The sequence below is a fragment of the Adiantum capillus-veneris genome, chromosome 2 (assembly GCF_014529385.1).
Source record: "Adiantum capillus-veneris isolate H3 chromosome 2, ASM1452938v2, whole genome shotgun sequence".
In the NCBI taxonomy this organism is placed as follows: Eukaryota; Viridiplantae; Streptophyta; class Polypodiopsida; order Polypodiales; family Pteridaceae; genus Adiantum; species Adiantum capillus-veneris.
Window position 1 is genome coordinate 134901284 of NC_140932.1, and position 12943 is coordinate 134914226.

General features: G+C 42.7%; 1 protein-coding gene across 4 annotated transcripts; it reads right to left on the reverse strand.

Annotated features, from left to right (window-relative positions):
- Window positions 1-1925: 1925 nt before the first annotated feature.
- On the reverse strand, window positions 1926-11863 carry LOC147463687 (putative aquaporin NIP4-2). 4 transcript variants are annotated; one of them, XM_086490181.1, is made up of 7 exons: window positions 11684-11837; window positions 4425-4630; window positions 4023-4238; window positions 3798-3860; window positions 2716-2910; window positions 2569-2630; window positions 1926-2490 (listed from the first exon to the last, which is right to left on the reverse strand). In XM_086490181.1, exons 2-7 carry the CDS (start codon window positions 4614-4616, stop codon window positions 2343-2345), a joined length of 876 nt encoding a protein of 291 aa, XP_086346307.1. In that variant the 5' UTR covers window positions 4617-4630; window positions 11684-11837; the 3' UTR covers window positions 1926-2342. The 4 variants fall into 4 exon arrangements, with proteins under 4 accessions (XP_086346307.1, XP_086346290.1, XP_086346316.1 ...); XM_086490164.1 differs by having other exon boundaries at window positions 1926-2630; window positions 11684-11863; XM_086490190.1 differs by lacking the exon at window positions 3798-3860 and having other exon boundaries at window positions 11684-11831.
- Between the last annotated feature and the right edge of the window lie 1080 nt (window positions 11864-12943).

A 12943-nucleotide genomic window follows, 5' to 3' on the forward strand; every position in this document is an offset into this window, starting at 1 on the left:
TAGGTCATTCTGGCCTTTTGAAGACGTTAATATAACATTTCAGTTCTCTCTCTCTCTCTCTCTCTCTCTCTTTCTCTCTCTCTCTCTATCTATCTATATATATATATATATATATATATATATATGTGAGAAAATTACCAAAAGACCCCTCTAATTTGAGGAAATTCCCAAAATACCCCTCAAATTTCAAAAATTCCCAAAATAGCCTTGTATCTATTTTGGCTAGATTGTTCCCGATTTCCTAATCTTTATTCTTTTCTGACAATATATATCCGTTTTTTAGTGCTTAGCATGCCAAAAAAAGACAATTATGTCAAAAAATAATGAAGCAATTCATCTCCAAAACCTACATAACCAGCTCAAATTCTAGTTTTAGTATCTTGTATTCATAGACAATTAGTCTTCTTATGAAAAGCTACAAGTTTTTTAATTTTTGGATAAATTTACTCCACAACCAGGGATATTTTGGGAATTTTGGAAAATTTGAAGAGCGTTTTGGAAAATTTTGACAAAATATGAGGGGTATATTGGGAATTTTTGCAATTTGAAGGGTATTTTGGGAATTTTCACAAATTAGAGGGGTATTTTGGTAATTTTCCCTATATATAATAAAGCTTCTCAGCTAGCTCTTTAAGTTTTACGTAACTTTATCTGTTGCTACGGGCCACAATTGCGTCTCAGTCGCATGTAGAGGTTAGAGGAGGCGCTCTACGCAGAGTGATAGGCAAAAGTCCAGGGTTCGATGCCACGGGCATTGAGAGTTTTGGTCAATTGCTTATTGGCAGTTTTACTCGATTGGCATTACCATGAGAGCAAGCAGCCCGATATTTAACCATCACCTTACATTCACAACTACAAGAGTGACAAACAAAGCGCGAGAGAGACAAACACAAGGGTTTTCCTTAACATTCACACACACTTTTTTGTAAATCTGTTTTCATTAATTTACAAGTGGGAAACCTCAAAATGAGGAACCCCACCAAATGATCAGATACAAAGGGAGGAACAATGTGAAAGCTCTAAAAGCAAACATAAAAGAGCTGTAAGATGTCCAGGGATATGTCCCCAACATCAAAGGCAAATGTAAAGAATGCCTTAGTGAAATCTTGAATTAAAAAAAAGGATTTGCCTCATGCAATGTTGCATAGAAACGCGTTTCATACCCGTATGAAACTTACGAAATGTTTTTTTCATAAGAAACGTGTTTTTTATACCTAGTATGAAACTTACGAAATGTTTTTTTCATAAAAAACGTGTTTTTTATACCTGAACCCTACTTTACTTGAAAGGAGTTTTTATCGTGGAAATTTGTGCCCAGTGGTTTTGTACATTTTGGAGAGTCACATCATTCTTATTTTGAGCACAAGGTGGATAGGTACGATAATTGAATAACATGGCCTTTCTCGCTAAAGCGTGGCAGCGAAGGTCCAAAATATGCAGCCCCCCAAAACGCTTCAAAGTGCCTTCCTTGTGAGAACTAGTGCGCCGCAAATGAGATAAAGTATCAGACATAAGCGACGTGAGGCGAGAACGAGGCCAATGCAACAACAGCGAGTAAAATTGAACATATGCCATCATGATGCTCTAGATAATACGAAGTCGAACATGTAATGGCCATGTAGACAATTTCTAATAATGCAATTTACATTCACACACACACACACACACACTTGATGTGAACCCTGAGAAAAGAGTGACCATATTTCTAGCTCCAATTGATGAGCCTCCCAAACTAGCAAGGACATGTGTCTTGCAATGGTAAGAGGGAAGCTAAGTTTATGCTATATCTAGTCCTAGTTGTGACCAAGATTGCTCCTATTCACTAGCAATGACCCCCAAGAACACATACAAACTTAGTGTGGAACACTTATATAAAGCAATCTTTTATAAACAATTTGTAGCTCTGACCGAGGTTCTACTGGATATCATACTGAACTCTTTATGTGTGACCAACTTATGTGAGTGCTTGCTCAAAAGCAATCACCATATCTGCATGGATACTTATGAGTCTTGAGGAGGACATGTCTCATGAGTCAACTTCTCCTTTAAAAGAAAGTTGTGATTGACCTTCCCACCTCCATAGGCATTTAAAAGTCGAGATTTAACCTTCCCATCTTACATCAGCAGGCCCTTGTGAGTTCCTTGCCTTGCTCCATTGGACTTCTTGTCGTCGTGTTTTTTTCCTATGGTCCTGGTCTTGATTGGCTGGGATGCAGATTCGGTGGTGCTACTTTGAGAAGTTAGAGTGCTCAAAGCAAGCCTATGCTCTAAGAGAAAGCTATAAACAGAAACTACAAGACCTACTTGTTTTCTCAAGGCAAAAATTTCTTAAGAAGAACATATTAATGAGTAAACAAATAATGAATTCCAGCACCAAGGCCAGCACCAATGAAAGGAGCAACCAGATACAACCACAGGTTCTTCACATAGCCAGTCACAATTGCAGGTGCCAATGATCTTGCTGGATTCATCGAAGCCCCCGACAAAGGCCTGTTAACAAACCCACATCCACATTCAGAATAAAAGAAGCTTTGTGGCTTTACTAGGCATGAAGAAAGAGACACTTGCCCAGCAACAATAATGTTCATTGCAATGGATGCTGCTACGGCAACAGAAGCAAATAGCCCGGTCTGCATATCCCCCAAAACAGTCTTGATGCCAACAAAAAGAGAGCAAGAGAGCAGGAGTGTCTTGTTTTTTGTATTTAAAACGTACCACTTGCGCATTGCTTGCAACTGAACAAGCCAAAAACATGAAGAGAAATGCTGACAAAACCTCTGCAATGAAGGAGATTGGAACACCTTGATATGGTACGCTAAGCACAACCGTAGCATGAGTATTATAGAAGCTTTGTGATATTACAGTCCCAAGTATCGCTCCAAGTACTTGTCCTACGATGTAAATTGGCACCTGCAGTGGTAAAGGACAAGCACATTCATTGTCAATGCTGATTGATGAGTCAACATCACATCACCGTATCCAGTCTTGGATACCATCATGATGCAGAAGTAATTAATTAGCACAAATACACTTCTGACATTAAAAGTCGTGAAATGCCAGCCGAGCAGTGATGGGGAATGCAGAACTTGCTTGCAGTGATCTGAAGAACGCATTCCAAGAGGTCATTACCGCTCCCGGAAGTGGCCAACAACAGGATGTTTATGCACAGACACCTTTTACATGTACATTAATACGTTGGTGTACCAAAGGCTTGTCTTTGTATATCTAGGTTTCTCATCCCCATACTAGACCAACGAAGGTGGTTCAGCGTTCTATGATGTGCACAAACTTGAACCATACGTCTGACTAAGACGGGTACAGAAGTACAGAATAATCAAACCCCCCGAGGATTCCAGATGTCAGATTCCATACGGCACGCTCAAAAAGTCTACGTATGACATGACACTTGGAACAATAAAGAGGAGCACAAAACCATAAAATACAGAGCTCACAGTAGGCTCTAAAGCTCTCGTGCAAGCAGAAAGAAGTGATCTGGGAAAAAATCATAAAAAAAAGAGACCATTTTCTCTAAAATGCTCGGGAAGTCCGGAAAACCATAAAATGCAGGGCTCTCAGACCTTACAGTAGGCACCAAAGCTCTTGCGCAAGCAGAAAGAAGTGATCTGGGCAAAAATCGTCAAAAAGGGAGCCCCGTTTTCTCTAAAATGCTCGGTGAGTCCAAAAAACCCAATCATACGTCAATTGGGCTTTGATGTGTCCGAGAGTATGGTTCCCCAATCGAATGCATCCGGAAAAAAACAGCCAGCCAAGGAAAGGAGTACCCCACAATACAAGACCTTAAATTTGGGCCAGATAAAGTTTAACCGAGTAATCTGATGCTTGCAGAAGTGCGTAGACACCTGCATCAGAAAATATTTTTCCTCATTTTTTTCCAGTATTTTCAAGGGAAAAAAAAAACCTTCATAGAGCATATGACAATGTTGTGCAAGCTACAAATGAATACAAGACATTCAAACGGGATAGATGCTCACTTCAGAAAAGTTCAGGTTCAGAATGATTACCTGCATCCAGGGGATCCTTCGGACACATGCGAATCCGAAGGTAACTGCAGGATTGACGTGAGCTCCTGAGATGGGGCCAAACATGAAAATGATCACCATGATGCCGAGTGCTGCTGAGATCGCATGATCCATGAGAGATACATTGCCATTGGGTGTCATTGAAACTCCACATATAAAATACATCAACATCGCCGTCCCCAGAATCTCAGAAGCAAACTGTAATCATTTCATCGCACAATTTCTTCGTAAACAGAAAGGATGCAATCCAACAAAGTCTGTTGAATGCTCTTCTATTTTTTGGAAATTGAGAAAAGGATGCATGACATAAATACATGGAAACATTGGTAAGAAATGGAAACGAATAGCTGAGAACTTTGCTTAAGAAATAGAAGACGGTATTACTCGTCTGTAGTTGTCCTTGTTTCTAAGCTGGATAAGAATACGCTGTGAGAGTGTAATTCTCTCCTCTATTTCATAACTACATGAATTTTCTGCATGGTCAATTTCCTCCTTGTCATTGTTGTTGTGCATTCTGGCATTAAAACTCCCTGAACTGATGCTTGAATATTGATTATTATGGTTTGTGGCCTCCATCCTCAAAACTGAACCTTCAAACATTGTGACAAATAAAACTAAAAGTTATCAGGATATGATTGCGGTCAGACTTGATGAAAAACAATCAGATAAAAAATTAATATATAGAAGGCATATACACACATGGACAACATACACCATTAGTGACAAATAAGATCTGTTCAAATTACAAATTATCAAAATAGTTAAAAAGCATATTCAGTCAACACACACACACACACTCTTGAAGTTGACATGGTATCAGAGCTCGAATAAACCACTACTTGAGAAGGCCTTTAAGGTGCATGTAGAGGAACTGATTGGAGGACTGCTTGCTGTCAAACAGGAGTAACCCCCAATGATGCATTTTGTTGCAAAGAAATCCTTAAAGTTCCATTTCCTCACTCTGAAAGTTGGAGAAGTTCAGCACAGAAGGGAGGATATTTCTGACTGCATTTTCAGCCAAGGGGAGGGGCCAACAAGATGCCCTTCTATCAGAGTTTTTAAGCCAAGAAGAGGAATTGTTTACCCCAGCTTTAGGGTTCGGGTTTGTGTGTATAGGTCAAAGACTCTTCTCTCTCTAGTCTATTGCACATCTCTCACATGAAGTAAAAGGAACCCTCTCATGCAATAAAAGGAACCTTGAGTACACACTGAGCACTCATCCTGAGCATTCATCATCAATCACTTCCGTTGCACATTACATTAGTATAGCAAGAAGAGTCATCTCCATCTGAGCTACATAAAGGAGCAATTCCCCTTGTCACGCTCTAGTGAAACAGGCAAGATGACTTCCAAGAGGAAGGAATATGTGACAGTGCATTGTAATGCGCAACGTAAGTGACTGATGGTGAATGCTCAAGATGAGTGCTTAGTGAGTACCCAAGCTTCCTTTTACTTCATGAGAGAGATGTGCAGTAGACTAGAGATAGAAGAGAGTGAAATATTGTGAGTGAAGGTTCCGTAAGAGAGAGAGAGAGAGAGAGAGAGAGAGATGAAATGAAATGAAATGCTATATTAAACGTCTTCAAAAGGCCAAAATGACCTATGAGACCAAATTGATACAACCCTTGTGGATCTAATCCAATGTCTAGGTAGAAAAATAAAATGAAGTAAAGTGAGACTAAAACTAAAAGACTAAAATAGTCAGTCTAAAAATCATCATCATCATCATCATCCATGCCTGAGGATGCCCGACATCGGGCATTGTTCGAGAAAGTATTGCATCGGTCGCTAAAGAGCTTCGTCAATGTCCGCCTCTGTAAATAGTTGTATTGGGCGTCTCCCATGTCGTGCTAGCATAGTCCTGATTCTCTGGTGGAGCCTCCGTTGATGTCGTGGTCGCCCCTGTAGACGTGGGCGTCTAGCTCTCCCAAGCTCAATGGCTCTGTCCACTAATATACCTCTGGTAGAAGTGGGCTCTGAAGTTTGATGTGAAGCATACTCATCCGGCTGCTGAGTCCCTACTCTAAAGAAGTCAATGATCTCCCTCTATGAATGTATCCACTACGTGGTCTCCTCAAGAGGCTTTCCCTGTGTCTACGCAGCTCTAGCACAAACAACCCGAGGCATCTGTGATCCTGATATCTCATGACTCTAGCCAACGGTCCAAAGCCCTTTCTGAATAGAGAGTGAAAGCGCCCTCGTATCTCATAGTATACCGGACAATGACAAATGTGATGTCACTCTTATCTCTCGCTCTGTATAACATAACTAGCATATCCTGGCTTCTGTTGGTACTCTCCTAAATCAGTCAGGCTCAATCTCTAGCTGATGCGATGATGTGCACATCTAACTAAGTGTCACAAAATGGTGACGTGGCATGACTACCCGTGGGCAGAAACTGTACGAGCAGATATGCTGACGTGGCAGTACGGTCATGTGCTGACGTGGCAGAAACTGTACGGACAACAATACGGATCTCCACATATCGCGCTGACATGCTGACGTGACTGTTGTACGGATTTCCGCAAATTGCGTTGATGCTTTTTCTAGGCAGATTTTTGGGATCAATTGCTTTTGGAACAAATTACTTTAGGGACTATTTGCTTTTGAGTTTAATTGCTTTTGGGGCTCAGCTTTTGGCATCCCTCAAAAGCATCCCTTGTAAGAATAAACGAGCCCTAAGGGCCTCACTCTTCAGAGCATCTAGACGCAGAGTCTGAGAGCGGAGGACCCTGTGGGAGTTGTACTTTGCTCAAAGATTAATATAAAAGAAATACCGAAAGGGGCCTAGTCTTTGGAGCCAATCTCTCTTGGCACGGAACTATGCGGGGCCGTGTCGACCAAATTGAACTCTGATTTTAAAGTTGTGAAGTATTTTAAGTGATTCTCTCTCGTGTCACGACAAATTCTTGACTTGGGGTGCCCAAGCTTGCAACACCAAGAGCACATCGTATCCCATAGGATAAATGAGTGTCCATATAGGCCAGTTTGATCACAAATCCATCCTCTGTTAGTTGGAGGAGATGCTCTCTATAGAAAGCCAACTTCGTGCCCAACTCTTGTACCAGCTGTCACAAACAGGAGCGCATAGCAATATAAAATACATTCAGATAAATAGGATTTATCATTTATTACTGAAGTCAGAGGATATAGAGAGAAATAGATAGAGAGAGAGATAGAGAGTGAGAAGATCGACAAAGTACTGGGGACCAGAAGATGGGCTGGTCCCCCCGTAATAGTATATTTATTACTAAGGAGAAGTCTATACAAGCACTTGAACCGAACGTATTACCACGTTTGTTCTAGAATAAGACTTGATGGTTCCCGGAAGCCTCGGCTTCCTATTCCTAGGGCAAAACCCTATTCCAAGAAACTTTCGTTCCTTATTCCAAGTCCTCCAGAATCAAGTTCTCGCCTCTGGATCTCACCTTCCAGATTCAGGGCATGGCATCCCTGTAACTCTTTTCGGAATCTTTCCTACAGAATAACTCTGCTTTCCTGGACATGAAGTCCTTCCCTTTGGGAATTTCAACTTCCGGATCACATCTCGAGAGTCTACCACTCTCGGATCCGTGGATCTACTTCCCAAACTCGGGTACGAAACCCTTGGGCTGATTTGGCTCTAGTTCCTCAGAGCGTTTTTCTCCTACAGAGGCTCATGCCTTCCTCTGCTTCTACTCCCTCACTAAGAGGAAGTACACCTACAAACAAATACTTAGAGATCATAACATGAAAATCGTTACCTTCAAAGTCTCGACGCTCGAAACGCAACTCGGTTCTCGAAAAGCAATTCCTCGGAAGAGATCTCGACATAGAAAATCCTCTCTTCCAATCCTACACACAAAAGAGGTGTGTTCTCAGGTTCCTTCTCGTAAATCAGCCTCGTCTATGACGTTTATGGGCTGAAAACAGAGAAAAACAGCAACTTGTCACGATGGAAACACGCTCTGTAGGCACTTCTTCGCGAGGGAACTCGCGCACTGGGTCTTGGCGACATCTGGTACACTTGGGGCAGCCATGGGCATCACCGACAACGTCTTATTTGCGGATGAAATCTGCAGCAGCATCTTCTTCTTGCAAGAACTAATCTCCCCCTCTGAGTGAGGGCATGTGATGCTTTTATAGCTCCTGGCCACGGACACAATAGCTAAGCGCAGGCTGCTCGCGTAGAGATCTCGGCCATTTTTTTTCTTTTTTTGCGTTGTTCTGTCAGAAAAAGAGAGAGAGAGAGAGAGAGAGAGAGAGAGAGAGAAAACGCTGGCTGATTTGTTGCCTTATTTCTCAGATGGCTGCCCACTTATTAAGTGGGCGGCCGGCATATTTTAAAATAGTCTGAATCTGCCCAAAAACTCACTTAAACCTTATAAGTTAAAAACAATGCTTTCACAGCACTTCCCAGGCATCCCTGGATGCAATCACACGCACAGTTGCAATGCAGACATAGACTTCATTGCGGGAAAGCATCTGCTTTCCCAAAAAGCAATCCCGCTTTCTCAGAAAGCATCTGTTTTTCCTCAAAGTTTCCTCTGAACCCATCTTCATTCAAGTGCTTGCTTTTCCTTGTGCACAATTCTAACACAGTTCGGAATTTCCTCTCGACTATGGATATCCCCTTTCCAATGCAATCGTCACCCACCTTGTAACGCATCAGGAATACCCATCACCTAGTCCTTTCCTACCGAACTTACAGTACAATCTCCTTCACGATGCTCTATGTCACCCATCCTATGACGCATCAGAGATGTCCGTTCCCGGATGGTCGGATACTTCTTCCTGAAGCTGCCTGTCACCCATCCAATGTGACGCATCAGAAGTACCTGTTCCTGGTAGACTTACATATATTCCCATTCACAATGCTCTTGTCATTACTTTGAATGACGCACTAGGAATACTCTGTACTCGGATGTCTCCAGTGAGAAAAACCAATAATTCATTTAGAATTATTTTTCTTGGCGTTCCAAGCGAGAAAACCCTCTCACTTATAAATCCAATAACTCATTTAGAATTATTTTCCCGTCAAATAAAGCCAATTTAGCAACACTAGCTCTATCTATGTGCTTCTGGTATCTAGTTGAATCAAATCCTGACTTATAGGTCTAGTGGTCTCTGTTCGTGTGAGAGAAAGGGAGAGTGCATCCAAGGAGTACTAGAATGGAGGCAGTCTATCCATGTTGAAGCCATGTGACTGAAACCATGGTCATCTGCCCATACCAACATGTTGTGTCCCCTTGTAGTGCTAGCTGTCGGGATGACTCAAGTGTTAGGTGAGCATATCTGTCTCTGGGAAGGTCCCATAATTTATGCATGAAGGAAACTGATTTAGTAAGGGCCTCAACTACGAGAGGAGGGGCAGCTAGCTCAGCCCGAATAATCTCATGTGGCACTGAGGCCTTAGCCCGAATCATCCGAGAGATCATAGAGACTAGAGACCTTTCCATACATCCCCATCCATCAGTGGTACCAGATCTGCCATGGTGGTCCACTGAGGGCCCCCAAATCTGAACCCCATAGAGCATAGCTGAAGCCACTAGAGTGTCAAAAAGCCACAGCTTTGTTCGAGGTTCCTGAAACTGAACCTGCAAACACATCTTCTCCAAACCTCTTAAGGGTGCATAAGCTCTCGTCAATCTAGTCTCTGTTGCTCTCCTCAATGAAAATGCCGGTCCAATGAAGACTACCCCAAGATAGGTGTATGCATCTGTATACTCCACCGTCTCCTGGCCATATGTAAAAGTAAGTGCTGACCTCCTGACCCACTGAGGTGTGGTGTTAAACACCATAACCTTGGTTTTTCCCAGGTTAACAGACAATCCACTATCATGGGCAAATGTGTACAAAGCATCTAAATGACGCTGCATCCCCTCCGGGGAGTCAGAAATCAGCACAACATCATCAGCATATAACAATAGTGGGATCCATGTCCTTGCCAACTGTGCTCCTCTATCACCATCCCTCTCGATGCTTAACTCAACCATTTTCGACAGAGTTATGTTTAGCAGACAGCATTGAACGAAAATAACAAATTAGGGGTGACGTCAGGTGAACACCGCCACTGTGTACGATGTACAAACCTCATCTTACAGTGGAGAGCTTCGCATACTCTCTATCTCACCCCTTGCCCATGCATTTGCTCTTCCTCTCTCTTCTCCCTTTTCTTGCTCCTTGTGTGCCTTTGTTTAGGGACCTCTCTTCCACAGTTCCCCCATGCATGTTGACATTATGTCAAGTATGACTGTCCACAATGCACATGTCAGACTGCAAGCAACACTTTAAGAATCTTGTCCCATACTATTGGGAGTCAGACGGTAAGAGCGTAAGGCCTCAGTCACACACATCCGCCCAGACTTGTGTGCAAGTGAGATGGAGAAAAGCCATTGGCCCGCTGGGATGTCCGCAGAGCAAAAAAGCAACCGGCTTGACCCCCTTGCCCAGCCTCAAGACTAAAGAATCGGGGTCTTCAATGAAGACCCCGTCATGGGATCCACGGCGAGCAGCTACACGCGTAGAACACGAGGTAGGCTTGGCAGTCTGTTTTAAACAGACGTGTCCGAGTTTACTTTTCCCCGTAGGAGTTTAGGTTATATAGTTTATTTCTCGCCATGGTGACAACGAAATGCACGCGCATGCGCGGTTAGCTCACCATGTTGCCGTGGCCGAGGTTGTGGGTTCGAACCGCATGGAGGGCGTTGACTTGTGCTTTTTGCTGGACGTCGATCCTCCTCGAGATTCCCGTGTGCCATGCCCGCCATTGATCCCATGACGGGGCCTTCATTGAAGACCCCGTGCCCTTTAGTCACGTGGCTCGCCCAACCTTGGCATTGCGTGGACACGAGCAAAAGAAGGCGCGCGGAGGATGACCGGCGGGTTTGACCTAGGGACCTTTCGCGACAGCTGCTGGTGCTCTTCCAAGTGGCTGACGCTAGTTCGTGAGTCATCGTGACAAGGAGATGAAGAGTTAATTATATCAGCTATATCCTCTAGCCGTGTGAGATTATGGACGCCCAAAAGTGTGCCCGTGTGTGACATGGGCCTAAAGTCCCAGCTAGAGGCAATCATCAGCTGTCAATGTTTGTCAGATCCAAAGCTCTCCTTCTCTATAATCCCAACGGCAAAATTTCTCTTTTGCACAATGACAACACCCCAAAACAATGATCGGTGATACTTTTCGAGCTCCACGTGTAAACTGAGCTTGAATCCAACACTTTGCGGCCCGTACTCGCACTCAATCTCCTTGGCATTACAAACTAGATGATGGAGAAACCAATCAACCCATTAAACCACAGAATGCAAGCCTAATTGTACTGCCATCATGACTGAATTAACGAAATGCTGCGAACCCAATTTTGATTAATTACACTGAATGCAAGCCTAACTGTATTGCAACCATGACCTACCGAATGCCAAGGTACCCCAGCTAAACAGAACAATGTGTTTGAAAATTGTACACAGACGAAAGTTTTGTAGTTTCCGTGCTAATTACGACAAGGTCTTGCATGGCTGGTTTAAAAGTAGCAAAACGGTTGCAAGTTGCGAACATCATGAGCGGCAAAGCTTCAAGGAAGCTGTGTGTGTGTGTGTGTGTGTGTGTGTGTGTGTGTGTGTGTGTGAGAGAGAGAGAGAGAGAGAGAGAGAGAGAGAGATACCTGAGCTCGCAAGGTGGCTGCTTCAGAAGTTCAGCAGGTAGCCTCAAATTAGCTTTCCATCAACTATCAGGATTCAGAGCTGTCTATATATAGCGTCTACGTGCATTTGTTTTTTGGAAAAAGAAAGATAACGAGAAATGCACGCTCTTTACCTGGCCGCTGACTAGACTGCCCTGTTGGCATGTAACAAACTGCATCTGACGTAAAGCTATTTTTTGCAACAGGAGAAGCGGACCTTCAAGACTAAGGGTGTGTGTGTTTATACACTATACTCCTGCCCGCCATCGTATACTGTAAATGGGCGCTACACAATCACACATATTCTGGCCACTTTCACATAGTAAACAAGTGAAAGGGTCACGACGACTTTCAAAAACAATAAAAAAGTGATAAAATTGTTTAAACTCGTATCAATGTTTTGAAAAGGATTGCATCAGCTTAGTCTTGAGCTGATTGAAAATCGAGACTAGTTAGCTGCAAACCATGGTAAACGAAAAATGGATGAAATATGTGAGAAAGTCGTCCAAACATTTTGCAAATCTCAAATTTTTTGCTAGTATTTCCGGTTTTTTTCTTTGTGAGGAGGAAACTCGATCAGCAACCGCTTAATAAAAGAGACTTTCTTGAATGTTAATGCTAATAGGAATCAAGTTATAAAATGCAAAAAATGTAAACCCATGTGAAGTTGTGAGATGTAAGGTGAAATAAAAAAAACTAATTAATATATTTGTGTGTAGAATTTATTAGAATTATGCAAGGTGAAGCTTCACTTTAACATTCTAAAACAATACAATGCCAAAAAAACATGTATAGTGTGTGTGTGTAAAATTTACTAAAATTATGTAAGGTGAAACTTCACTTTAGCATTCTAAAACAAAAGAATGCAAGAAAAGTAAAGACATGATGTGAAATGAAAGGTAAGTTTCCATCATGCACTGAAAACTATGAAAGTCTTCTTAACCCAGCCCAACACTAAGGGTTTCTTTTAGCAAGCCAAAAAGGGACCCGCCTCTCCAGCTCAATCGGAACAGGGTATTGGTTGAATCTATGAGTTCAGACGAATGGGCTCGCGGTTTGAGCCTTTGGGTGCTGCTCTGTGCGTTCGAGCGAGGGTAGTATGTTGTCCAAATTTTTGGCGCTCCGTATTTTGCGCATGCAACTGCACTCTTCTCCAACGACAAACCACCCTCGACAAATTCTTGTAAAATCCCCTCTCCCCTCTCTTAAATAGGCTAGATACGACTAGCATACCTTGTAAAA